The sequence below is a fragment of the Scyliorhinus canicula genome, chromosome 18 (assembly GCF_902713615.1).
Source record: "Scyliorhinus canicula chromosome 18, sScyCan1.1, whole genome shotgun sequence".
Taxonomy (NCBI): Eukaryota; Metazoa; Chordata; class Chondrichthyes; order Carcharhiniformes; family Scyliorhinidae; genus Scyliorhinus; species Scyliorhinus canicula.
The window spans coordinates 66,488,601-66,516,012 of NC_052163.1; the positions used below are offsets into that span (position 1 = coordinate 66,488,601).

Sequence of the window (27,412 nt, forward strand, 5' to 3'; positions counted from 1 at the left end):
GATCATTTCTCATTCGCATGCATGATGGCTCTTTTCTTCGGCGTAATAGGCGGGCACTGTGGCTGCTTCCACGCTCGCCACCTGAACGTGATGTCCCACCTTGCCTGCTGATTCCTCAGGGCACACCCTTCCAAAAGGTCACCGATCTGCCGCTTCTTCTGCCATCCTCTACATTGGAGAAAGCTCCGCCCATTGCAGAGCAGGCAGCCCCTGACCCTCCCTTGAGGCGGTCAACCAGAATTCGTCGCCCGCCACAGAGACTGAATTTATAGACTGAATGTTGCATTGCCTTGTTCTTCGTTAACACATCTGTACATATTGTTTCTTCCTAATTGTTGTTTCCACTCTATTTGCACTCGACACCTTCCCATGTAAATACGTTCACATATTTTGTATATAGTCAGGCTCATACTCATGTAAATACACTCACATGCTTTGTACATAGTCAGGCTCATACACACGCTCACTATTTATTGACATATACACATTTTTTTAAAGGGGGGAGATGTCATAATATACACACACGTATATGATGGTGCACAGACAGACATTCATTGACTCACAGGATGACCAATGAATACACAGAACACAGCAGCCAATCAACAGACAGGACACGGCCACTATAAAGCCAGAGGGCACTAGTTTTCCCGCTCTCTTGGGATGTAGCCTCTGAGACAGCCAGAGCCCGTGAGCAACAACACGAACATCCACCATGTGGTAGTAAGATAGTCATGGTCAGGTTAGCCTCAGGTCTCCAGTCAACTCAGCATAGTGTCAACCCACAGTTGAAGTATGTTTAATAGTTAAGAGTTCAATAAAATAGAGTTGCATTTCTTCAAGTTTTGGAAGCCTGTCTCACTCACTGCTCCAGTAAACGCAGTCCTCGCTGACCCAGCATACCCAACACATCAGAGATCAGCAGCAGTGTTAGTGGGTACAGCCTGCGGAGCTGTCTCTCTGGAGATCAGCAGCAGCAGTGTTAGTGGGTATAGTCTGCGGAGCTGTCTCTCTGGAGATCAGCAGCAGCAGTGTTAGTGGGTACAGCCTGCGGAGCTGTCTCTCTGGAGATCAGCAGCAGCAGTGTTAGTGGGTACAGCCTGCGGAGCTGTCTCTCTGGAGATCAGCAGCAGCAGTGTTAGTGGGTATAGCGTGGAGCTGTCTCTCTGGAGATCAGCAGCAGCAGTGTTAGTGGGTATAGCCTGCGGAGGTGTCACTCTGGAGATCAGCAGCAGCAGAGTTAGTGGGTATAGACTGCAGAGCTGTCTCTCTGGAGATCAGCAGCAGCAGTGTTAGTGGGTATAGCCTGCGGAGCTGTGTCTCTGGCGATCAGCAGCTGTGTTAGTGGGTATAGCCTGCAGAGCTGTCTCTCTGGAGATCAGCAGCAGCAGTGTTAGTGGGTACAGCCTGCGGAGCTGTCTCTCTGGAGATCAGCAGCAGCAGTGTCCCTCAGGGATCCGTGTTGGTCCCACAATTGTTCACAATTTACATAGATGATTTGGAGTTGGGGACCAAGGGCAATGTGTCCAAGTTTGCAGATGACACTAAGATGAGTGGTAAAGCGAAAAGTGCAGAGGATACTGGAAGTCTGCAGAGGGATTTGGATAGGTTAAGTGAATGGGCTCGGGTCTGGCAGATGGAATACAATGTTGACAAATGTGAGGTTATCCATTTTGGTAGGAATAACAGCAAACGGGATTATTATTTAAACGATAAAATATTAAAGCATGCCGCTGTTCAGAGAGACCTGGGTGTGCTAGTGCATGAGTCACAGAAGGTTGGTTTGCAAGTGCAACAGGTGATTAAGAAGGCAAATGGAATTTTGTCCTTCATTGCTAGAGGGATGGAGTTTAAGACTAGGGAGGTTATGTTGCAATTGTATAAGGTGTTAGTGCGGCCACACCTGGAGTATTGTGTTCAGTTTTGGTCTCCTTACTTGAGAAAGGACGTACTGGCGCTGGAGGGTGTGCAGAGGAGATTCACTAGGTTAATCCCAGAGCTGAAGGGGTTGGTTATGAGGAGAGGTTGAGTAGACTGGGACTGTACTCGTTGGAATTTAGAAGGATGAGGGGGGATCTTATAGAAACATTTAAAATTATGAAGGGAATTGATAGGATAGATGCGGGCAGGTTGTTTCCACTGGCGGGTGACAGCAGAACTAGGGGACATAGCCTCAAAATAAGGGGAAGTAGATTTAGGACTGAGTTTAGGAGGAACTTCTTCACCCAAAGGGTTGTGAATCTATGGAATTCCTTGCCCAGTGAAGCAGTTGAGGCTCCTTCATTACATGTTTTTAAGGGAAAGATAGATAGTTTTTTGAAGAATAAAGGGATTAAGGGTTATGGTGTTCGGGCCGGAAAGTGGAGATGAGTCCACAAAAGATCAGCCATGATCTCATTGAATGACGGAGCAGGCTCGAGGGGCCAGATGGCCTATTCCTGCTCCTAGTTCTTATGTTCTTATGTTCTTATGTTAGTGGGTAGAGCCTGCGGAGCTGTCTCTCTGGAGATCAGCAGCAGCAGTGTTAGTGGGTATAGTCTGCGGAGCTGTGTCTCTGGAGATCAGCAGCAGTGTTAGTGGGTACAGCCTGCGGAGCTGTGTCTCTGGAGATCAGCAGCAGCAGTGTTAGTGGGTACAGTCTGCAGAGCTGTCTCTCTGGAGACCAGCAGCAGCAGTGTTAGTGGGTACAGCCTGCAGAGCTGTCTCTCTGGAGATCAGCAGCAGTGTTAGTGGGTACAGCCTGCAGAGCTGTCTCTCTGGAGATCAGCAGCAGTGTTAGTGGGTACAGCCTGCGGAGCTGTCTCTCTGGAGATCAGCAGCAGTGTTAGTGGGTACAGCCTGCAGAGCTGTCACTCTGGAGATCAGCAGCAGTGTTAGTGGGTACAGCCTGCGGAGCTGTCTCTCTGAAGATCAGCAGCAGCAGTGTTAGTGGGTACAGCCTGCGGAGCTGTCTCTCTGGCGATCAGCAGCAGTGTTAGTGGGTATAGTCTGCGGAGCTGTCTGGAGATCAGCAGTGTTCGTGGGTACAGCCTGCGGAGCTGTCTCTCTGGCGATCAGCAGCAGTGTTAGTGGGTACAGCCTGCGGAGCTGTCACTCTGGAGATCAGCAGCAGCAGTGTTAGTGGGTACAGCCTGCGGAGCTGTCTCTCTGGAGATCAGAAGCAGTGTTAGTGGGTGTAGCCTGCGGAGCTGTCACTCTGGAGATCAGCAGCAGCAGTGTTAGTGGGTACAGCCTGCAGAGCTGTCTCTCTGGAGATCAGCAGCAGTGTTAGTGGGTACAGCCTGCGGAGCTGTCTCACTGGAGATCAGCAGCAGTGTTAGTGGGTACAGCCTGCGGAGCTGTGTCTCTGGAGATCAGCAGCAGCAGTGTCAGTGGGTACAGCCTGCAGAGCTGTCTCTCTGGAGATCAGCAGCAGTGTTAGTGGGTAGAGCCTGCGGAGCTGTCTCTCTGGAGATCAGCAGCAGTGTTAGTGGGTACAGCGCAGAGCTGTCTCTCTGAAGATCAGCAGCAGCAGTGTTAGTGGGTACAGCCTGCGGAGCTGTCTCTCTGGAGATCAGCAGCAGCAGTGTTAGTGGGTACAGCCTGCGGAGCTGTCTCTCTGGAGATCAGCAGCAGCAGTGTTAGTGGGTACAGCCTGCGGAGCTGTCTCTCTGGCGATCAGCAGCAGTGTTAGTGGGTATAGTCTGCGGAGCTGTCTGGAGATCAGCAGTGTTCGTGGGTACAGCCTGCGGAGCTGTCTCTCTGGCGATCAGCAGCAGTGTTAGTGGGTACAGCCTGCGGAGCTGTCACTCTGGAGATCAGCAGCAGCAGTGTTAGTGGGTATATCCTGCGGAGCTGTCTCTCTGGAGATCAGCAGCAGCGTCAGTGGGTACAGCCTGCGGAGCTGTCACTCTGGAGATCAGCAGCAGCAGTGTTAGTGGGTAGAGCCTGCGGAGCTGGCTCTCTGGAGATCGTTCTCATTGAATCACCCAAATTACTTTCTGGACATTTCTTGCCTTACAGGTCACCATGACAACGTGAAATGTTTTCATTGCGACGGGGAGCTCCGAAACTGGGAGGTGGGAGATGATCCATGGATGGAACACGCAAAATGGTTTCCACGGTACTGACTACCAACAGCTTAACAAGACGTGTGTTTCTGTATCTGAGCGTGACACTCTATGTTAGCTGTGTTCTGCCTTTGTGTACGCATGTCACCCTGTGTTGTGTGAGTGGCAGTGTGTTTGACTGTGTGTGACTGGGACCACAACTATTCACAATATACATTAACAGTCTGGAAGAAGCAACTAAGGGCATTCTTGTTAGGTTTGCAGGTGATGCAAAGATATGCAGAAGGACGGGTAGTATTGAGGAAGCAGAGGGGAATGCAGGACTTGGATAGGCTGGGAGGGTGGGCAATGAAGGGGCAAATGGAATACAATGCAGAAAAGGGTGTGGTTTTGCACTTTGGCAGGAAGAACAGAGGCATGAAATATTTTCTAAATGGGGAAAGGCTTTGGAAATGTGAAGCACAAAGGGACTTAGGAATCCGAGTTCAGAATTCCCTTAAGGTTAACGTGCCGGTTCAGTCAACAGTTAAGAAGGCAAATGCAATGTAAGCGTTCATGTTGAGAGGGCTAGAATACAAGAGCGGGGGGGGGTTCCGAGGAGGGACCCCGGGAATGAAGGCCCTGTCATATAAGGAGCTGATGAGGACTCTAGGCCTGTACTCGATGGAGTTTAGAAGCATCGCTGGTTAAGCCAGCATTCCCCGGTTGCCCTTCAGAAGGTGGTGGTGAGTTACCACTGTAGTCCTTGAGGTGCAAGTACACCCACAGTGGTGTTAAGGTGTTCCAGGATGTTGCCCCAGCGACAGTGAAGGACGGTGGTGAGGGTGGTGAGTGACTTGGAGGGGAACCTCCAGGTGATGGGGTTCCCAGGTATCTGCTGCTCCTGTCCTTCTGGATGGTAGTGGTTGTGGGTTTGGAAGGTGCTTTCTGAGGAACCTTGGTGAGTTGCTGCAGTCCACCTTGTCGATGGTTTAAATGGCTGTCACTGTTTGAAGGTGGTGGGGGGTTTGAATGTTTGCAGAAGGGGGAGCAATCGTGTGTGCTGCTTTCTCCCAGATGGTGTGGAGCTTTTTTAAAAAATATTTTAATTCTCATTTTTTACATTTTCATCCAAATTTACACCCACCAACAAACAATCAACAGTTACAAATACAATGGGCTGGATTCTCCGCCCCGCTGCACCACATTTCTGTTTCATCCTGCCAGCGGGATGTTCCGTTACGCCAGCCGGTCAGTGGGGTTTCCCATTGTAGAGCAGCCCCACGCCGTTGGGAAACCCCTGGGCTGCCGGCAAAATGGAGCATTGCGTCGGCAGAGAATCTAGCCCAATGTCAATCCCCTGGTCAACAATTATTTCCTCCCACCAACCCCGCAAACAACCCTCAACATTTTGAATACAAACATCAAAGAAATGGATTTAGAAATTCACCATCCACCCTTACATAGTCACCAACAACATACACATCCTCCCAATGTTCGATGTCATCCTATTATTATGCACTCAAAAGTGCATAATAAATAAAGTCCATGAATTGTAGAACCCTTCTATCCTTCCTTCTTTAGGTCTACAAAATTATGAGGGGCATAGACAGAGTGGATAGTCAGAGGCTTTTCCCCAGGATAGAGGGGTCAATTACTAGGGGGCATAGGTTTAAAGTGCGAGGGGCAAGGTTTAGAGTATATGTACGAGGCAAGTTTTTTACACAGAGGGTAGTGGGTGCCTGGAACTCGCTGCCGGAGGAGGTGATGGAAGCAGGGACGATAGTGGCATTTACGGGGCATCTTGACAAATACATGAATAGGATCGGAATAGAGGGATACGGACACAGGAAGTGTAGACGATTTTAGTTTAGATGGGCAGCATGGTCGGCACGGGCTTGGAGGGCCGAAGGGCCTGTTCCTGTGCTGTACTTTTCTTTGTTCTTTGTTCCTCGCAACTCAAACTTCACCTTCTTGAGTGTTTAAAAACTCCAACAGATCCCCCTCCGCCACGCCAGAAAGTGACCTCCATACCAACAGGATCCGCCTCTGGGCGTTCAGCGAGGCGAAGGCTAAAACATCTGCCTCCGCACCCGCTTCCATCCCCGACCAATCCGATACCCCAAATTTGTCCTCTAGAGGACCTGGCTCAAGCCTCACATGTACCACCTTCGAAATCACCCTGAACACCTCCCTCCAATACACCTCCCTCCAATACCCCTCCAGCTTTGGACAGGACCAAAACATATGAAGGTGGTTTGCAGGCCCCCCGCAACGTTCACAAATACCCTCTACCCTCTCAAAGAGTCAGCTTATTCTCGCCTTTGTGAGATATGCCCTGTGCACCACCTTCAGCTGTATTAGCCCCAACCTTGCGCACCACATTGAGGCATTCACCCTTCCGAGCACCTCACACCACAATCCCTCCTCTATGCCCTCTCCCAACTCTTCCTGCCAGTTTTCCTTAATCCCCTCCAGCGCTGCCTTCTCTTCTCCCAGAATCACCCCATAAATCGCCGACACCATCCCCTTCTCCAGTCCCCCTGTCTTCAGCACCTCCTCCAACGGCGCCACTGGAAAGCTCTGTATCTCCTTCTTCGCAAAATCTCGGACCTGCATATACCTAAACATTTCCCCCTGCCCCAACCCATACTTCGCCCCAGCTCCTTCAATCCCGCAAACCGGCCCCCTAGAAACAAATCCTTTAATGCCCTGACTTCCATCTCCGTAAAACTGCCATCCCACTTCTCTGGCTCAAATCTGTGATTCCCCTGAATCGGCATTTCCCTCCACCCCTTCCCCAGCCTAAAGTGGTGGCACAACTGCCTCCAGATTTTCAACGTCGCTACTACTAGACTCCCTGATTATTTCCCCAGGGCCATCGATGTTGCCAATGCCTTCAGTCCCAACCCCCTACACAGACTCTCCTCCATTCTAACCCACTGGGAGGCCCCCTCTATCGCAGCTTCTCACCTTCTCTGTGCTCGTCGCCCAGTAATAATATAATAAATTCGGAAGACCCAGGCCCCTTACTGCCGTCTTCTCTGCAATAGCACCTTCCTAATCCTGGGCAGCACGGTGGCACAGTGGTTAGCACCGCTGCCTCACGGCGCCGAGGTCCCAGGATCGATCCCGGCTCTGGGTCACTCTCCATGTGGAGTTTTCACATTCTCCCCGTGTTTGCGTGGGTTTCGCCCCCACAACCCAAAAGATGTGCCATGTAGGTGGATTGACCACGCTAAATTGCCTCTTAATTGGAAAAAAATAATTGGGTACTCTCGATTTTTTTAAAAAAACCTTCCTAATCCTAGCCACCTTCCTTCCCCCATATAAACGAGGTAATCATCTTTTCAACCTCCTTGAAAAATGCCTTTGGCAGGAAGATTGGCAGACACTGAAAAATAAACAAGAATCGCGGCAACGTGGTCATTTTAATTGCCTGTACCCGACCTGCCAGCAACAGAGGGAGACATCCTACCTTGTCAGATCCGCTTTCACCCTCCTCACCAGACCATTAATGTTATACCTACAAAGCCCCCCCAATCCCGTGCCACCTGTGTGGAGCTTCTTGAGTGTTGTTGGAGCTGCACTGGTCCAGGCAAGTGGTGAGTATTCCATTACACTCCTGACTTGTGCCTTGTAGATGGTGGACTGGCTTTGGGAGGTGTCAGGAGGTGAGTTACTTGCCGTAGGTTTTCTAGCCTTTGACATGCTCTGGTAGCCACCGTATTATTATAGCTAGTCCAGTTCAGCTTCTGATCAATGGTATCCCCCAGGATGTTGATTGTGGGGGATTCAGCGATGCTAATGCTATTGAATGTCATGGGGCGATGGTTAGATCCTCTCTCGTAGGAGATGGTCGTTGCCTGGCACTTGTTTGGCGTGAATGTACTTGCCACTTGTCAGCCCAAGGCTGAATATTGTCCAGGTCTTGCTGCTTCATTATCTGAGGTGTTGTGAATGGTGCTGAACATTGTGCAGCCATTCGCAAACATCCCCTCTTCTGACGTTATGAGGGAAGGGAGGTCATTGATGAAGCAGCTGAAGGTGGTTAGGCCTGGGACACTACCCTGAGGAACACCTGCAGTGATGTCCTGGAGTTGAGATAATTGACCTCCAACTACTGCAACCATCTTCCTCTGTGCCAGGTATGACTCCAACCAGCCGAGAGTTTCCCCCTGATTCCCATTGACTCCAGTTTAGCCAGGGCTCGTTGATTCCATACTATGTCAAATGCTGCCTTGATGTCAAGGATAATCACTCTCACCTAACCTCATAGAATCACAGAATACGACAGTGCAGAAGAGGTCCTTCGGCCCATGAGTCTGCACCGACCATGGAAGTCCCTGACCTGCCCACCCAATCCCATTTGCCAGCACTTAGCCATTGCCTTGAAGGTTATGAAGTGCCAAGTACTCATCCAGGTACTTTTTAAAGGATGTGAGGCAACCTGCCTCTCCCACCCTCCCAGGCAGTGCATTCCAGACCGTCAGCATTTTCTGGGTAAACATGTTTTTCCTCAAAACCCCCCTAAACCTCCCAATCCTCACTTTGAACTCATGTCCCCTCGTGATTGACCCTTTAACTAAGGGGAACAGCTGCTCCACATCCATCCTGTCCGCGCCCCTCATAATCTTGTGCATCTCAATCAGGTCACCCCTCAGTCTTCTCTGCTCCAGAGAAAACAACCCAAGCCTATCCAAACTCTCTTCATAACTTAAATGTTCCTTCCCAGACAACATTCTGGTGAATCTTCTCTGCACCCACTTCAGTGCAATTACATCCTTCCTATAATGTGGCGACCAGAATTGCACACAGTACTCCAGCTGTGACCTCACCTGCCCTTCTGCCTTCAGAGATCTATGGCCAAACACGCCAATGTCCTTTGCTCTTCAGAACTTCCCAGTGTCTGACCTTTCATGGTATACTTCCTTGTGAAATGACTCCTTCCAAAGTGTATCACCTCACACTTTTCAGGGTTAAATTCCATCTGCCACTTATCTGCCCATTTGACCATCCTGTCTTATATCTTCCTTTAACCCAAGGCACTCAACCTCACTGTTAACCATTTGGCTAATGTGTCATCCGCAAACTTACTGATCCTACCCACCACATAATAATTTATGCATTTATATAAATGACAAACAATCGAGGCCCAGCACGGTCCCCGTGGTACACCACTGGTGACTAGCTCCCAGTCACTAAAGCAGCTGTCTGTCATCGCCCTCTGTCTCCTACAGCTAAGCCAATTTTGAATCCACATTATCAAGTTACCCTTTCTCTCATGTGCATTTTCCTTCTTAATAAGTCACCTTGTCAAAGGCTTTGCTGAAACCCATGTAAACTACATCAACTGCACTACCCTCATCAACACACCTGGTCGCATGCTCAAAAAATTCAAACAAATTTGTTTGGCATGACCTCCCTCTGACAAAGTCATGCCGACTATCCATGATCAAACTTTGCCTCTCCAAGTGGAGATAGGTTCTCTTCTCCAGTAGTTTCCCAACCACTGACGTGAGACTCACTGGCCTGTAGTTCCCTGAATTGTCTCTACAACCTTTCTTAAATAGTGGGACCACATTTGCGGTTCTCCAGTCCTCTGGCACCTCCCTCATGGGCAGTGAAGAATTGAAAATTTGGGTCAGAGCCCTGGCAGTCTTTCCCCTCGCCTCCCACAGCAGCCTTGGGCACAATTCATCCCGTCTGCAGACTTGTTCACTATTAAGCCCACCAATATCTCCTTGTCTCTCCCTAGGCAATTTGCTCAAGAACTTCATAATATCCCTCCCCGAGTTCTATATCTACTCCTCATTCATTCTCTTTGGTGAAGACAGATGTGAAATATTCGTTCAACCCCATACCCATGTCTTCTGGCTCCACCTACAGATTTCCCCATGGTCCTTAATGTGCCCTACCCTTTCCTCTGACATTCAACTCCTTTGTTCATGTTTGAACCAAGGCTGTAATGAGGTCAGGAGCTGAGTAATCCTGGCAGAACCCAAACTAAGCGTCCGTGAGCAGGTTATTGCCGAGTAAGTGCCGTTTAATAGCACTGTTGATCTCTCCTTCCATCACTTTGCTGATGATGGAGAGTAGACTAATATGGCAGTAATTGGCTGGGTTGGATTTGTCCTGTTTCTTGTGTACAGGACACACCTGGGCAATTTACCACTTTGCCGGGGAGATGCCAGTGTTGTAGCTGTAATGGAACAGCTTGGCTAGGGTGCGACTTCCAGAATATTGAGAGGCTGAGAGACCAAGATCGAGTGGACATGGAGAGGATGTTTCCATGAGTTGGAGAGACTAGAACCCAAGGGCACAGCCTCAGACTGAAGGGGTGGTACTTTAAAACTGAGATGAGGAGGAGTTTCTTCATAGAACATAGAACATAGAACAGTACAGCACAGAACAGGCCCTTCGGCCCTCGATGTTGTGCCGAGCAATGATCACCCTACTCAAACCCACGTACCCACCCTATACCCGTAACCCAACAACCCCCCCCCCCCCCCCTTAACCTTACTTTTAAGGGCACTACGGGCAATTTAGCATGGCCAATCCACCTAACCCGCACATCTTTGGACTGTGGGAGAAAACCGGAGCACCCGGAGGAAACCCACGCAGACACGGGGAGGACGTGCAGACTCCGCACAGACAGTGACCCAGCCGGGAACCGAACCTGGGACCCTGGAGCTGTGAAGCATTTATGCTAACCACCATGCTACCGTGCTGCCCACTCAGCCAGAGGGTGGTGAATCTGTGGAACTCTTTGCCGTAGAAGGCTGTGGAGACCTAGCCACTGAGCATCTTTAAGATAGAGATAGATAGGTTCTTGATTAATAAGGGGATCAGGGGTTATGGGGAGAAGGCAGGAGAATGGGAATGAAACTTATCCCAACCTGAAATATATTCAACGATGAAGCATCCACAACCCTCTGTGGTAGAGAATTCCAAAGATTTCCAATCTCAGTCCTAAATGATCAGCCCCTTATCCCGAGACTGTGACCATTTGTGGGATACTCTGGCCTCCCAACTGTGTGTTTTTCGGCGGTGAGAGCGAACGTGCCGTTCGCTGGCAGCAGGGATTCTCTGCTCCCACCGCTGTCAATGGGAATTCCTATTAAAGCCACTCCACACCACTGGAAACCCTCCCAGTGCCAGAGGCCTGGGTTCAATTATAGCCTTAGGTGACTGTCTGTGTGGAGTTTGTACGTTCTCCCCATGTCTGCCATGGGTTTTCTCCGGTGCTTCGGAATCCTCCCACAGTCCAAAGATGGGCAGATTAGGTGGATTGGACATGATAAATTGCCCCTCCAGTGTCCAAAAGATGTGTACAGGTTAGATGCAGTTTAGGTGGGGTTACAGGGCTAGAGCGGAGGAGTGGGCCGAGATATGGTGCTCTTTCAGAGGGTGGGTTCAGAGTTGATGAGCTGAATGGCCTCCTTCTGCACTGTAGGGATCCTATAGATAGGCTAAATGTAGTCAGACACACCATACTCTGAAACCAATTGCGAGATGCCACCCAAAACAATGTCTGTGAATTTCTCATCAAATCCCCCAGATGCTTGTCGCACTGTTTGCTAACAGGTCTCACTGGAACTCTGGCTTTCACCACGAGTGTTTCCAAACTCCACTCTCGAAGAACACACTTAGAAATACATCACACAAGGCTCTCTCTCAGAAGCCTTCACCAAGGATCCACATCCAGGATTTCACTCTCTCCTTTCAATAGTCCTCTGCCCAGGATTGCCATGTGCATTCAAGCTTCCACATAATTTCTCAGGTATCCAGATACGCAAAGAGATCACTACTGATTCATAGGCTGCACTAAAGACACCAACCTTGGGATTACTTCAGATATCTGTCTTATCACGAACCAAGTTCACCAGGCCTGCACCTTTCAGATCGGCCGTTAAGTGGCAGCCTCTTCCTGCTTTCTTTACCTTCAATGAACAGTACCTTGTTAATATTCCAGTTCTTTGTCTCTTTGACTTCATTCTTCCTGGGGTTTCACTTTTCATTCCCTCATATCTAGAACTGTCTATTCTTTAACTTCTGGGAATTGCTTTCTTCCCCTTATTCCATTGTCCTGCCTCTCTTGGCAGTTTCTGTGAGAAATGCTTCCTTCTCAGATACCTGGTTCCAACTGAACCCAAATGCTTCTACTCTTCAGTGTGGGCTCTTTGTTGCTTAGCAGCAGCTTAGCTTTTTAAATTTTATAATTGCTTCTACATTACAAACCCTTAATTGAAATGCAGGCACAGTTTAAAGTGAAATCAAAACTCACAGACTTTCAGACAGCTTTGTTTAACATGAAACTAACCAATGTTTTAACTCCTTCTTAGCACACAAGCAGAAACACAAATTAAGCTTAAACTTAAACTCATACCTTATTCCTAATGTTCACAAATATAAATATCAAATGTTTAATCCAGTTTTATTTCCTAACACGTGCCATGAGTTGGGCAATTTACACATTAAGAACATTGAGCACAATTAAATTTGCTGCCATTTTGTCAAATTCTAGTCCAATAATTTTCTTCAGCCCGATCAACAAAGCCATGTGGAGCCTTGGAGATATGTTGGATTATAGCCCAGTTAAATTCTCTAAATTCAGCCTGCCTCACACACTGGACCTTTACTGTTCTTTTATACGATGTGGGTGTCGCTGGCTAGGCCAGCATTTGTTGCCCATCACTAATTGCCCTTGAATTGAGTGGTTTGCTGGGTCATTTTGGAGGGCAGTTAAGAGTCATTGTTGTGAATCTAAAGTCACATGTAGGCCAGACCGGATAAGGATGACAGATTTCCTTCCCCATGAGTAAACCAGATGGGTTTTTATAACAATCGATGAGAGTTGTCGTGGTCACCATTACTGAGACAAGCTTTACATTTCAGATTTATTCATTGAATTTAAATTTCACCAGGTGCTGTTGTGGGATTTGATGCTCAGCGTTAGTTGGGGTCATTAGTCCAGTGTCATTACCTCTACACCACCAACTCCCCAGGAACATATCCCTTCTGTTATACTATGGTCTATTTATAGAGAGGCCTTGTCCCCCACGCCTCCACTGCCTGGGATTGTCGCCGCTCTTGTGGCCTTACCCTTGCTGATGGACTGGATAAGGTTCAATGTACCTCAAGATCAAGACAGGAGAGAGAGAGGGCAGCACTGCCTCATTCCAGATTTGATCAGCAAACCTTTCAATTCCCACCATTGATTAAAATTGCACTACTGATATTTGCATCTCTTCCCCAAATTCCATTTTGGAGAGCAAGTTCATCCCGAAGACATGCAATATTCTATTGATGGCCTTCTCCTGGCCCAAGCTGATGAGGCAGGTGTCCACACCCCATGGACCCACTTGTATTCCTGAAGATATCAGAGATCGACCTGCCAGTTACAGTGTAGACGTGACCAGGGTGAATCACCCAACTACCAACCCATTGTTACTGATGGCCAGCAGTAAGTAGGAATTCAGCCTAATGCAATGGTTTCCCAGCTACACATGCTAATGAGTCCCAACTAAATACATTAATGAGGCCTAGTGAGATCTGTAATGGTGACCAATTATATACGTTAAATGGCCCTGCTAATTATGTTAAATGGCTCAGTTGGTAAAATGGACTCTCCCCGTGTCTGTGCGGGATTCCTCCGGGTGCTCCGGTTTCCTCCCACAACTCCCAAAAGACGTGCTTGTTAGGTGAATTGGACATTCTGAATTCTCCCTCAGTGTCCCCAAACAGGCGCCAGAGTGTGGCGACGAGGGGATTTTCACAATAACTTCATTGCAGTGTTAATATAAGTCTACTTGTGACACTAAAAAGGTTATTATGATTATTTTCCACCCTTCTCATCTCCAGGCAGCAAGAGGATGATAGAGGCATGACCTGGAGTTTTTGCCTACCTCGGACTGTACCTTGGCCAGGGCACTAGTGAGGGGTTTACAGTGACCTCAGCTCTGGTAGTCTAGGGAGGAAAAATGAGCCTGAGTTTCCACTCCGGATCACTACCTGGTGGTTTCAGGCATCATATGACCACAGGACTTTGATCAATTTCCTGACAGAACTGACTATGTGAGCTCACATGTGGAGCTTGATCACCTAAACAAGGTTTGAGGGAGTCACTGATGACCCTGTCAGGAGTCGGCATCACTCAGGCGAGATGGGGGGGAAACTGGGCAGGAGGTAATGCATTTTGGAAGGTCTAATGCAGGTAGGGAATATACAGTGAATGGTAGAACCCTCAAGAGTATTGACAGTCAGAGAGATCTAGGTGTACAGGTCCACAGATCACTGAAAGGGGCAACACAGGTGGAGCAGGTAGTCAAGAAGGCATACGGCATACTTGCCTTCATTGGCCGGGGCATTGAATATAAAAATTGGCAAGTCATGTTGCAGCTGTATAGAACCTTAGTTAGGCCTCACATAGAATATCATGTTTAATTCTGGTCGCCAAACTACCAGAAGGATGTGGAGGCTGTAGAGGGGGTGCATAATAGATTTACCAGGATGTTGCCTGGTATGGAGGGCATTAGCTATGAGGAGAGGTTGAATAAACTCGGTTTGTTCTCACTGGAACGACGGAGGTTGAGGGGCGACCTGATAGAGGTCTACAAAATTATGAAGGGCATAGACAGAGTGGATAGTCAGAGACTTTTTCCCAGGGTAGAGGGGTCAATTACTAGGGGGCTAAGGTGCGAGGGGCAAGGTTTAGAGGAGATGTACGAGGCAAGTTCATTACACAGAGGGTAGTGGGTGCCTGGAACTCACTGCCGGAGGAGGTGGCGGAAGCAGGGACGATAGTGATGTTTAATGGGCATCTTGACAAATACATGAATAGGATGGGAATAGAGGGATACAAACACCGGAAGTGTAGGAGATTTTAGTTTATACGGGCAGCATGGTTGGCACGGGCTTGGAGGGCCGAAGGGCCTGTTCCTGTGCTGTACTTTTCTTTGTTCTTTCTTCTTTTTGAGTGGTAGTGGAAGAGAGAGATTAATTCAGTGACTGCTATGTGATATTTGATGGATTGTTTTCTGTAACTAGTTTTTAACGTCCCATTTTGCCAGCTGCGAATATGTACTCCAGATGAAAGGGAGAGATTATGTGAATAGGACCCAAGAATTACATTCCCATTACATGGGATCCGTGGTAAGTTCAAAGAATCTGCCTTCAGCTGTCTGTCTATCTGTGCCTGCACATCTGTGTGTCTGTGTGAACGTTCCAGTAGGTTAATATGTGTGTATATAAAGAACATAGAACATACAGTGCAGGAGGCCATTTGGCCCATCGAGTCTGCACCGACTTACTTAAGCCCTCACTTCCACCCTATCCCCGTAACCCAATAACCCCTCCTAACCTTTTTTGGACACTAAGGACAATTTAGCATGGCCAATCCACCTAACCTGCACATCTTTGGGCTGTGGGAGGAAACCGGAACTCCCAGAGGAAACCCACGCAGACAGGGGGAGAAAGTGCAGACTCCGCACAGACAGTGACGCAGTGGGTTATCGAACCTGGGACCCTGGCGCTGTGAAGTCAAAGTGCTATCCACTTGTGCCACCATGCAGCCCATACATTGATATATATGTATATCTCAATATATATTTCATTACAGTGTAGGTGTTACATTAATGCAAGTTATGTATGTGTACGTGTTTGTATATATAAATATATATATACCACGCTCCGCATTGGATAGAGTTGGAGATGGGGGAGGTGCGGGACCAACGTCCGTTGTGGCAGTTGGATGTGGGGTTGTTGGCGGAGGAGGAGGTGTGTAGGAGGGTCCGGGCAAGTATTGAGGGGTACCTCGAGGTGAATGATACGGGGGAGGTTCAGGTGGGGATGGTCTGGGAAGCCCTGAAGGCAGTAATTCGTGGGGAGCTGATATCCATCCGGGCACACAGGGAGAGGAGCGAGAGGAGTGAGAGGGATAGACTGGTGGGAAAGATGCTGGAGGTGGACAGGAGGTATGCAGAGGCACCAGAGGAGGGACTATTGGGGGAGAGGCGCAGCCTGCAGGCTGAATTTGATTTGCTGACCACTAGAAAGGCGGAGGCACAGTAGAGGAAGGCACAAGGGGAAGTGTACGAACATGGTGAAAAGGCGAGTAGGATGCTGGCTCATCAGCTCCGCAAGCGGGATGCGGCTAAGGAAATTGCTGGAGTGAGGGACAAGAGTGGGAATGTGGTGTGGAAGGGGGTAGAGGTGAATGAGGTCTTCAAGGACTTTTATGGGGAACTGTACCGGTCGGAGCCAACGGGGGAGAGGAGGGGAATGGAGAGGTTCCTTGAATGGCTTTCTTTCCCGAAGGTGCAGGAGGAGAACGTGGAGGGGTTGGGTGCGCCGATTGAGCTGGAGGAGCTAGTTAAGGGGATCGGGCAGATGCAGTCAGGGAAGGCACCGGGGCCGGATGGGTTCCCGGTGGAATTTTATAAAAAGTTTGTGGACCTAGTGGGCCCCTTGCTGGTGCGGACACTCAATGAAGCGTGGGAAGGGGGGATTTTGCCCCCGACGATGTCGCGGGCGCTGATCTCGTTAATTTTAAAGAGGGACAAGGACCCCCAGCAGTGTGGTTCATACAGGCCCATATCTCTCCTCAACGTGAATGCTAAGGTGCTGGCAAAAATCCTGGCCACCAGGATAGAGGACTGTGTGCCAGGGGTTGTGCACGAGGACCAGACAGGTTTTGTGAAGGGAAGGCAGCTGAACACGAATGTGCGGAGATTGTTGAATATCATCATGATGCCGACGATTGAGGGGGAGGCAGAGATAGTGGTGGCGCTGGATGCGGAGAAGGCCTTCGATAGAGTGGAGTGGGGGTACCTATGGGAGGTGTTGGGGAGGTTTGGATTTGGTGAAAGGTTCATTAGATGGCTGCTATATGAGGCCCCGATGGCGTGCGTGGCCACGAATAGGAGGAGGTCGGAGTACTTCCGGCTTTACCGAGGGACCAGGCAGGGTTGCCCCTTGTCCCCCTTGTTGTTTGCACTGGCAATCGAGCCGCTGGCAATGGCGTTGAGGGATTCAGAGAGGTGGAGAGGATTGTTGCGAGGTGGAGTGGAACATAGGGTGTCGTTGTATGCCGATGACCTGTTACTGTATGTGGCAGACCCGGTGGGAGGGATGCCGGGAGTGATGGAGTTGCTAGCTGAGTTTGGGACCTTTTCAGGTTATAAATTAAATTTAGGCAAGAACGAGGTGTTTGTGGTGCACCCTGGAGACCAGGAGGAAGGAATTGGTAGGCTCCCGCTTAGGCGGGCAGGGGAGAGCTTTAGGTACCTGGGGGTGCAGGTGGCCAGGGACTGGGGGACTCTTCACAAGCATAACTTCACCAGACTTGTAGATCAGATGGAGGAGGAGTTCAAGAGGTGGGACATGCTGTCATTATCGTTGGCGGGGAGGGTACAGTCCGTCAAAATGAGGTTCTTGTTCCTCTTTCAGTACCTGCCCATCTTTATCCCCAGGGCCTTCTTTAGGAGAGTGACTAGCAGTATTTTGAGCTTTGTGTGGGCACATGGGACTCCGAGAGTGAAGAGGGTGTTCCTGGAGCGAGGGAGGGATAGAGGCGGGCTGGCGCTGCCCAACCTTCTGGGGTATTATTGGGCAGCCAATGTGTCAATAGTGCGTAAATGGGTGATGGAGGGGGGAGGAGCGGCGTGGAAAAGAATGGAGATGGCGTCATGTAGAGGTACAAGCCTGGGTGCCATGGTAACGGCACCGTTGCCGCTCTCCCCTAAGAGGTTTACCACGAGCCCGGTGGTGGCGGCGACCCTAAGAATCTGGGGACAGTGGAGACGGCATCGGGGGGAAACAGGGGGCTTGATGGAGGTTCCACTGGGTGTCAACCATCGGTTCATCCCGGGGAACAAGGATGGTGGATTTAGGGGGTGGCAAAGGGCGGGCATCAGCAAATTGAGGGACCCGTTTATTGGCGGGAGGTTTGCGGGCCTGGGGGAACTGGAAGATAAATTTGGCCTTCCCCAAGGGAACATGTTCAGATACTTGCAGGTAAAGGCGTTTGCTAGGCGACAGGTAGAGGGATTCCCTCTGCCTCCGTCGTGGGGGACGATGGACAGAGTGCTTTCGGGGGTGTGGGTCGGAGAGGGGAAGGTGTCTGACAACTATAAGGTAATGCAGGAGGTGGAGGAGTCGTCAGTGGAGGAGCTGAAGGCTAAATGGGAGGAGGAACTTGGGGAGCAGATAGAGGACGGGACTTGGGCGGATGCCTTGGAGAGAGTCAACTCTTCCTCCTCATGTGCGAGGCTTAGTCTCATCCAATTTAAGGTGCTGCACCGGGCCCACATGTCCGGGACCAGGATGAGTAAGTTCTTTGGGGGTGAGGACAGGTGCACCAGATGTTTGGGGAGTCCAGCGAATCATGCCCATATGTTCTGGGCATGCCCAGCACTGGAAGAATTCTGGAAGGGGGTGGCGGGGACGGTGTCGAGGGTGGTTGGATCCAGTGTCAAACCAGGGTGGGGACTCGCGATTTTTGGAGTTGCGGTAGTGCCGGGAGTGCAGGAGGCGAAAGAGGCCGGTGTCCTGGCCTTTGCGTCCCTAGTAGCCCGACGAAGGATTCTGCTACAGTGGAAGGATGCAAGCCAAGCGTGGAGACCTGGATCAGTGACATGGCGGGATTTATAAAATTGGAAAGGGTCAAATTTGCCCTGAGAGGATCTATAAACGATGGCAGCCTTTTCTGGACTTCCTGGCTCAAAGATAGGTAACTTGGTCAATAGCAGCAGCAACCCGGGGGGGGGGGGGGGGGGGGGGGGGGGGGGGGGGGGGGGGGGGGGGGGGGGGGGGGGGGGGGGGGGGGGGGGGAGAGGGGTTGTTCCTTATTGTAGTGTCTATTCTGTAACTTTATATTGTGTTAATTTGCCTTGTTGTTAAAATGCTGTGTTGTTCATGGAGGTGGGGCGAATGTTTATGATTGTTAATATTATTGTTATTTTTGGTATTTTACTATGGTGCGTTATTGTTGTATAAATTCAAAATTTTTCAATAAAAATTATTTCAAAAAAAAAAATAATATATATATATGGATAAAAGCAAATTACTGCAGATGCAGGAATCTGAAACAAAAGAGAAAATGCTGGAAAATCTCAGCAAGTCTGGCAGCATCTGTAGGGGGAGAAAAGAGCTAAAGTTTCGAGTCCGATGACTCTTTGTCAAAGCTAACAGACAGAGAAAGTGGGAAATATTTATACTGTGGAGTGAGAATGAAAGATGAGTCATAGCCACAGAAACCCAGGGAATGGTCTCCTCTATATCAGAGAGACCAATGATCGCTTTGCTGAGCATCTTCGGTCTGTGCGCATTCAGGACCCTGACCTTCCTGTTGCTTGCCATTTTAACAAAAGACTCTGCTCCCATGTCCACATGTCTGTTCTTGGCCTGCTGCAATGTCCCAGTGAAGCGCAACGCAAACTGGGGAACAACATCTCATCTTCCGGTTAGGCTCACTACAGCCCTGACATGCCACCTCGACACATTTGTTTTCATTTCATTTTAACTGTCTTTTACCATTTCTTTCTAAATATACATTGAATTTTCCCGCCCAATCTTATCTACCTTTCCTGCACCTTTCTCCTCTTTCCCTCCCCCCACACCTACAGTTCATCCTCTGATGTTCGTTTCCCTCCTGTTTGACCTTTCACATCTTTTGTCCTCTCTGGGGACTGCCATTAGCACCCGGTTTCCCTGGGTTTCTGTGGCTATGACTCATCTTTCATTCTCACTCCACAGTATAAATATTTCCCACTTTCTCTGTCTGTTAGCTTTGACAAAGAGTCATCAGACTCGAAACATTAGCTCTTTTCTCTCCCTAGAGATGCTGCCAGACTTGCTGAGATTTTCCAGCATTTTCTCTTTCGTTTTATATATATATATATATATATACATGTGTGTATGTCTGTCTATTTGTGTCTGTGTGTACTCACCTGCATATGCATATATGTAACTGTGTGTGTATATATACTATTTTGTTACAGTAAAGGTATTCTATAAATGTCAGTTGTTCAGTATCTATGTTTACAAAGAAGTATGTGTGGGGTGGATTTTCCCAACCCTATGTTAGAACATAGAACATACAGTGCAGAAGGAGGCCATTCAGCCCATGGAGTGTGCACCGACCCACTTAAGCCCTCAATTCCTTCCTATCCCCATAACCCAATAACCCCTCCTAACCTTTTTGGTCACGAAGGGCAATTTATTCTGGCCAATCCACCTAACCTGCACGTCTTTGGACTGTGGGAGGAAACCGGAGCACCCGGAGGAAACCCACGCAGACACGGAGAGAACGTGCAGACTCCGCACACACAGTGACTCAGCGGGGAATTGAACCTGGGACCCTGGCGCTGTGAAGCCACAGTGCTATCCACTTGTGCTACCATGCTGCTGTTGATAGAATTGGAGTTGGAACTGCTGGAAAAATGTGTGTGCGGGGGGGGGGGGGGGGGGGGGAGTTCTAAATTGGGACAACTCCCTGATGCATTCCCACCTCTGTGGGGCTTTCCCAGGGGCTCATTGGGAATGGAGTCAGCTCTGTGCACCCAGCAATTAGGGCAATTAGGAACCCACTTAGGAGCCATTTTGCATCAGCAATGGTAATTTTGCCCCGTCAGAGTGCCCCCCCACCCCCCTCATCGTCTTGCCAGTTCAATTGAGGCCCTCAGAAGAGTATTGGATAATTATGTAAAAAATAAAAGAATTGCAGGACTACAGGGAAAAGCTGGGATAGTGGGAATAGATGAGTTGGTCTTACAGAGACCCGGCATAGACACAACAGCCAAATGGCCTCCTGTGTTATAATCGTGTTATAATACCATTCTATGGACCGAGGCAGCTTCCATGTTGAAGCTCCCTGACGGTCACTCACCTGCCTCGAGACCCTGCCTTCCTTCCTCAAAAAGACGGCAACTTTGGAAGTGTGAGGTGATTAATTTTGGAAGGAATAATAGGAAGACAGAGTACTGGGCTAATGGTAAGATTCTTGGTAGTGTGGATGAGCAGAGAGATCTTGGTGTCCATGTCCATAGGTCCCTGAAAGTTGCCACCCAGGTTGAGAGGGTTGTTAAGAAGGCGTACGGTGTGTTAGCTTTTATTGGTAGAGGAAGTGAGTTTTGGAGCCATGAGGTCATGTTGCAGTTGTACAAAACTCTGGTGCGGCCGCACTTTGAGTATTGCGTGCAGTTCTGGTCGCCGCATTATAGGAAGGATGTGGAAGCATTGGAAAGGGTACAGAGGAGATTTACTAGGATGTTGCCTGGTATGGAGGGAAGATCTTACGAGGAAAGGCTGTTTTCGTTAGAGAGAAGAAGGTTAAGAGGTGACTTAATTGAGGCATACAAGATGATCAGAGGATTAGATAGGGTGGACATTGAGAGCCTTTTTCCTCGGATGGTGATGTCTAGCACGAGGGGACATAGCTTTAAATTGAGGGGAGATAGATATAGGACAGATGTCAGAGATAGGTTCTTTACTCAGAGAGTAGTAAGGGCGTGGAATGCCCTGTCTGCAGCAGTAGTGGACTCGCCAACACTAAACGCATTCAAATGGTCATTGGATAGGCATATGTACGATAAGGGAATAGTGTAGATGGACTTAAGAGGGGTTTCACAGGTCGGCGCAACATCGAGGGCCGAAAGGCCTGTACTGCGCTGTAATGTTCTATGTTCTATTAGGTGTTTATCTCCTGGAAGGTTGTGCCAGTGGATACGCTGATGACATGGGCATGCTCCAATGTTAGTGTCCCCTTGAAAGCAGAAAACCTAGCCCATTGTGTGTGCATGAGTATGAGTGTGTATGCATTTGGGTGTGTGGGTGTGCCTGTCTGTAAGTGTGTGCACGCACATGTGCGTGTCTCTATGTGTGAGAGTGTGTGTGTGTGGCTATGTCGGTGGGTCCGTATGTGTCGGTGTTTGTGTCTGTGTGTGTGGGTATGTCTCCCTGGAGGGTGTGTGTCAGGGGAATGTGTCTGGCTTTAACTGTGTGTTGATTGCTGTATTTTCTTGTAGTTTCAGGGTGGATCTCAGCAGCAAGCACCCAGCAGACAAGGTGTGTGTTTGATCTAAAATTTCTCAGCTGGGTTAGCCAGAAATCAGTTGCGATTCTCAAAGTGGAGATGTGTAAGAAAAGGTCCTTTTCAGGTATTATAAAAAAAGCAGGCAGACTGATATTGTTAACTTTAAATTTCTATATTTTGCTACTTCTTCAGTTTCACTAAAAGGTTCATGTTTAGTTTCTGTCAGCAGAACCAGCAGCGAGTTCGCAGCTTCAGTGACAGTTTCAATATTTAGTCCATTTCCATTGTCTGTGTTTCACCAACTGTCCCTCTGTCAGCAACTCACCTCTGACCTCCTTTAACTCAAACTTGTCTGGATATGTTCAGAAATGTAACTGCAATTCCCATTATCCATAACCTAGACTGCCAGATATCCCCTCCCTGATATCCCCGCTCTGATACCCCCGCCCGGATACCCCCGCTCTGATACCCCTGCCCGGATACCCCCGCTCTGATACCCCGCCCGGATACCCCCGCCCGGATACCCCCGCTCTGATACCCCGCCCGGATACCCCCGCCCTGATACCCCTGCTCTGATACCCCTGGCCGGATACCCCCACCCTGATACCCCGCTCTGATACCCCCGCTCTGATACCCCCGCTCTGATACCCCTGGCCGGATACCCCCGCTCCGATACCCCCGCTCAGATACCACACTCCGATACCCCGCCCTGATACCCCCGCCCTGATACCCCTGCTCTGACACCCCTGCCCGGATACCCCCGCTCTGATACCCCTGGTCGGATACCCCCGCTCTGATATCCCCGCTCTCATACCCCCGCCCGGATACCCCCGCTCTGATACCCCTGGCCGGATACCCCGCCCTGATACCACCGCTCTGATACCCCGCTCTGATACCCCTGCACGGATACCCCTGCCCGGATACCCCTGCCCGGATACCCCTGCCCGGATACCCCCGCTCTGATACCCCCGCTCTGATACCCCGCTCTGATACCCAAGCTCTGATACCCCCGCTCTGATACCCCTGCCCGGATACACCCGCTCTGATACACCCACGCTCTGGTACCCCCGCTCTGATACCCTCTGATACCCCCGCTCTGATACCCCCGCTCTGATACCCCCGCTCTGATAACCCCGCTCTGATATCCCCACTCTGATACCCCGCTCTGATACCCCCGCTCTGATACCCCCGCTCTGATATCCCCGCTCTGATATCCCCGCTCTGATATCCCCGCTCTGATATCCCCGCTCTGATACCCCCGCTCTGATACCCCCGCTCTGATACCCCCGCTCTGATACCCCCGCTCTGATACCCCCGCTCTGATACCCCTGCCCGGATACCCCCGCTCCGATACCCCCGCTCCGATACCCCCGCTCCGATACCCCGCTCTGATACCCCCGCTCTGATATCCCCGCTCTGATACCCCCGCTCTGATACCCTCTGATACCCCCGCTCTGATACCCCCGCTCTGATACCCCCGCTCTGATAACCCCGCTCTGATATCCCCGCTCTGATATCCCCGCTCTGATACCCCTGCCCGGACACCCCTGTTCTGATACCCCGCTCTGATACCCTCTGATACCCCCACTCTGATACACCCGCTCTGATACCCCCGCTCTGATACCCCACTCTGATACCCCCGCTCTGATACCCCCGCTCTGATACCCCTGCCCGGATACCCCCGTTCCGATACCCCCGCTCCGATACACCCGCTCCGATACCCCTGCTCCGATACCCCGCTCTGATACCCCCGCTCTGATACCCCTGCCCGGATACCCCTGCCCGGATACCCCCGCTCCGATACCCCCGCTCCGATACCCCCGCTCTGATACCCCCGCTCTGATACCCCCGCTCTGATACCCCCGCTCTGATACCCCCGCTCTGATATCCCCGCTCTGATACCCCCGCTCTGATACCCTCTGATACCCCCGCTCTGATACCCCCGCTCTGATAACCCCGCTCTGATATCCCCGCTCTGATATCCCCGCTCTGATACCCCGCTCTGATACCCCTGCCCGGACACCCCTGTTCTGATACCCCGCTCTGATACCCCCACTCTGATACACCCGCTCTGATACCCCCGCTCTGATACTCCACTCTGATACCCCCGCTCTGATACCCCCGCTCTGATACCCCTGCCCGGATACCCCCGCTCCGATACCCCCGCTCCGATACACCCGCTCCGATACCCCTGCTCCGATACCCCACTCTGATACCCCCGCTCTGATACCCCTGCCCGGATACCCCCGCTCTGATACCCCCCGCTCTGATACCCCCCGCTCTGATACCCCCCGCTCTGATATCCCCCGCTCTGATATCCCCCGCTCTAATACCCCCGCTCTGATACCCCCGCTCTGATATCCCCGCTCTGATACCCCGCTCTTATATCCCCCGCTCTGATACCCCCAATCAGATAACCCCAATCTGATACCCCCGCTCTGATACCCCCGCTCTGATACCCCCGCTCTGATACCCCTGCTCCGATACCCCGCTCTGATACCCCCGCTCTGATACCCCTGCCCGGATACCCCCGCTCTGATACCCCCCGCTCTGATACCCCCGCTCTGATATCCCCCGCTCTGATATCCCCCGCTCTGATACCCCCGCTCTGATACCCCCGCTCTTATATCCCCCGCTCTGATACCCCCAATCAGATACCCCCAATCTGAAACCCCCGCTCTGATAACACGCTCTGATACCCCGCTCTGATACCGCCGCTCTGATACCCCCGCTCTGATACCCCCGCTCTGATACCTCCGCTCTGATACCCCCGCTCTGATACCCCCGCTCCGATATCCCCGTCCTGGTACCCCGCTCTGATTCCCCGCTCTGATACCTCCGCTCTGATACCCCGCTCTGATACCCCCGCTCTGATACCCCCGCTCTGATACTCCCGCTCTGATACCCCCGCTCTGATTCCCCGCTCTGATTCCCCGCTCTGATTCCCCGCTCTGATACCCCCGCTCTGATACCCCCGCTCTGATACCCCCGCTCTAATACCCCCGCTCTAATATCCCCGCTCTGATACCCCCGCTCTGATACCCCTGTCCGGATACCCCCGCTCTGATACCCCCCGCTCTGATACCCCCCGCTCTGATACCCCCTGCTCTGATACCCCCCGCTCTGATACCCCCCGCTCTGATACCCCCGCTCTGATACCCCCGCTCTGATACCCTCGCTCTGATACCCCCCGCTCTGATACCCCAAATCTGATACTCCCGCTCTGATACCCCCGCTCTGATACCCCCGCTCTGATACCCCCGCTCTGATAACCCTGCTCTGATATCCCCCGCTCTGATACCCCCGCTCTGATACCCCCGCTCTGATATCCCCCGCTCTGATACCCCCGCTCTGATACCCCCGCTCTGATACCCCGCTCTTATATTCCCCGCTCTGATACCCCCAATCAGATACCCCCAATCTGATACCCCCGCTCTGATAACACGCTCTGATACCCCGCTCTGATACCCCCGCTCTGATACCCCCGCTCTGATACCCCCGCTCTGATACCCCCGCTCTGATACCTCCGCTCTGATACCCCCGCTCTGATACCCCCGCTCCGATATCCCCGTCCTGGTACCCCGCTCTGATATCCCCGCTCTGATATCCCCGCTCTGATACCTCCGCTCTGATACCCCGCTCTGATACCCCCGCTCTGATACCCCCGCTCTGATACCCCCGCTCTGATACCCCTGGCCGGATACCCCCGCTCCGATACCCCCGCTCAGATACCACACTCCGATACCCCGCCCTGATACCCCCGCCCTGATACCCCTGCTCTGACACCCCTGCCCGGATACCCCCGCTCTGATACCCCTGGTCGGATACCCCCGCTCTGATATCCCCGCTCTCATACCCCCGCCCGGATACCCCCGCTCTGATACCCTGGCCGGATACCCCGCCCTGATACCACCGCTCTGATACCCCGCTCTGATACCCCTGCACGGATACCCCTGCCCGGATACCCCTGCCCGGATACCCCTGCCCGGATACCCCCGCTCTGATACCCCCGCTCTGATACCCCGCTCTGATACCCAAGCTCTGATACCCCCGCTCTGATACCCCTGCCCGGATACACCCGCTCTGATACACCCACGCTCTGGTACCCCCGCTCTGATACCCTCTGATACCCCCGCTCTCATACCCCCGCTCTGATACCCCCGCTCTGATAACCCCGCTCTGATATCCCCACTCTGATATCCCCGCTCTGATACCCCCGCTCTGATATCCCCGCTCTGATATCCCCGCTCTGATACCCCCGCTCTGATACCCCCGCTCTGATACCCCCGCTCTGATACCCCCGCTCTGATACCCCCGCTCTGATACCCCTGCCCGGATACCCCCGCTCCGATACCCCCGCTCCGATACCCCCGCTCTGATACCCCCGCTCTGATACCCCCGCTCTGATACCCCCGCTCTGATACCCCCGCTCTGATATCCCCGCTCTGATACCCCCGCTCTGATACCCTCTGATACCCCCGCTCTGATACCCCCGCTCTGATACCCCCGCTCTGATAACCCCGCTCTGATATCCCCGCTCTGATATCCCCGCTCTGATACCCCCGCTCTGATACCCCTGCCCGGACACCCCTGTTCTGATACCCCACTCTGATACCCTCTGATACCCCCACTCTGATACACCCGCTCTGATACCCCCGCTCTGATACCCCACTCTGATACCCCCGCTCTGATACCCCCGCTCTGATACCCCTGCCCGGATACCCCCGTTCCGATACCCCCGCTCCGATACACCCGCTCCGATACCCCTGCTCCGATACCCCGCTCTGATACCCCCGTCCTGATACCCCTGCCCGGATACCCCTGCCCGGATACCCCCGCTCCGATACCCCCGCTCCGATACCCCCGCTCTGATACCCCCGCTCTGATACCCCCGCTCTGATACCCCCGCTCTGATACCCCCGCTCTGATATCCCCGCTCTGATACCCCCGCTCTGATACCCTCTGATACCCCCGCTCTGATACCCCCGCTCTGATACCCCCGCTCTGATACCCCCGCTCTGATACCCCCGCTCTGATAACCCCGCTCTGATATCCCCGCTCTGATATCCCCGCTCTGATACCCCCGCTCTGATACCCCTGCCCGGACACCCCTGTTCTGATACCCCGCTCTGATACCCCCACTCTGATACACCCGCTCTGATACCCCCGCTCTGATACTCCACTCTGATACCCCCGCTCTGATGCCCCCGCTCTGATACCCCTGCCCGGATACCCCCGCTCCGATACCCCCGCTCCGATACACCCGCTCCGATACCCCTGCTCCGATACCCCGCTCTGATACCCCCGCTCTGATACCCCTGCCCGGATACCCCCGCTCTGATACCCCCCGCTC

The 27,412-nt window shown here is 51.5% G+C and overlaps 1 protein-coding gene across 2 annotated transcripts in view; it reads left to right on the forward strand.

Moving 5' to 3' along the window:
- Positions 1–27,412, forward strand: part of LOC119953299 (baculoviral IAP repeat-containing protein 7-like) — an 87,874-nt gene that overhangs the window by 17,079 nt on the left and 43,383 nt on the right. For both annotated transcript variants that reach the window (XM_038777426.1, XM_038777427.1), the window contains exons 2-4: positions 4,000–4,099; positions 15,098–15,179; positions 22,052–22,091. In XM_038777426.1, coding sequence (XP_038633354.1) covers positions 4,000–4,099; positions 15,098–15,179; positions 22,052–22,091 — 222 coding nt within the window. The remainder of the gene's footprint in view (positions 1–3,999; positions 4,100–15,097; positions 15,180–22,051; positions 22,092–27,412) is intronic.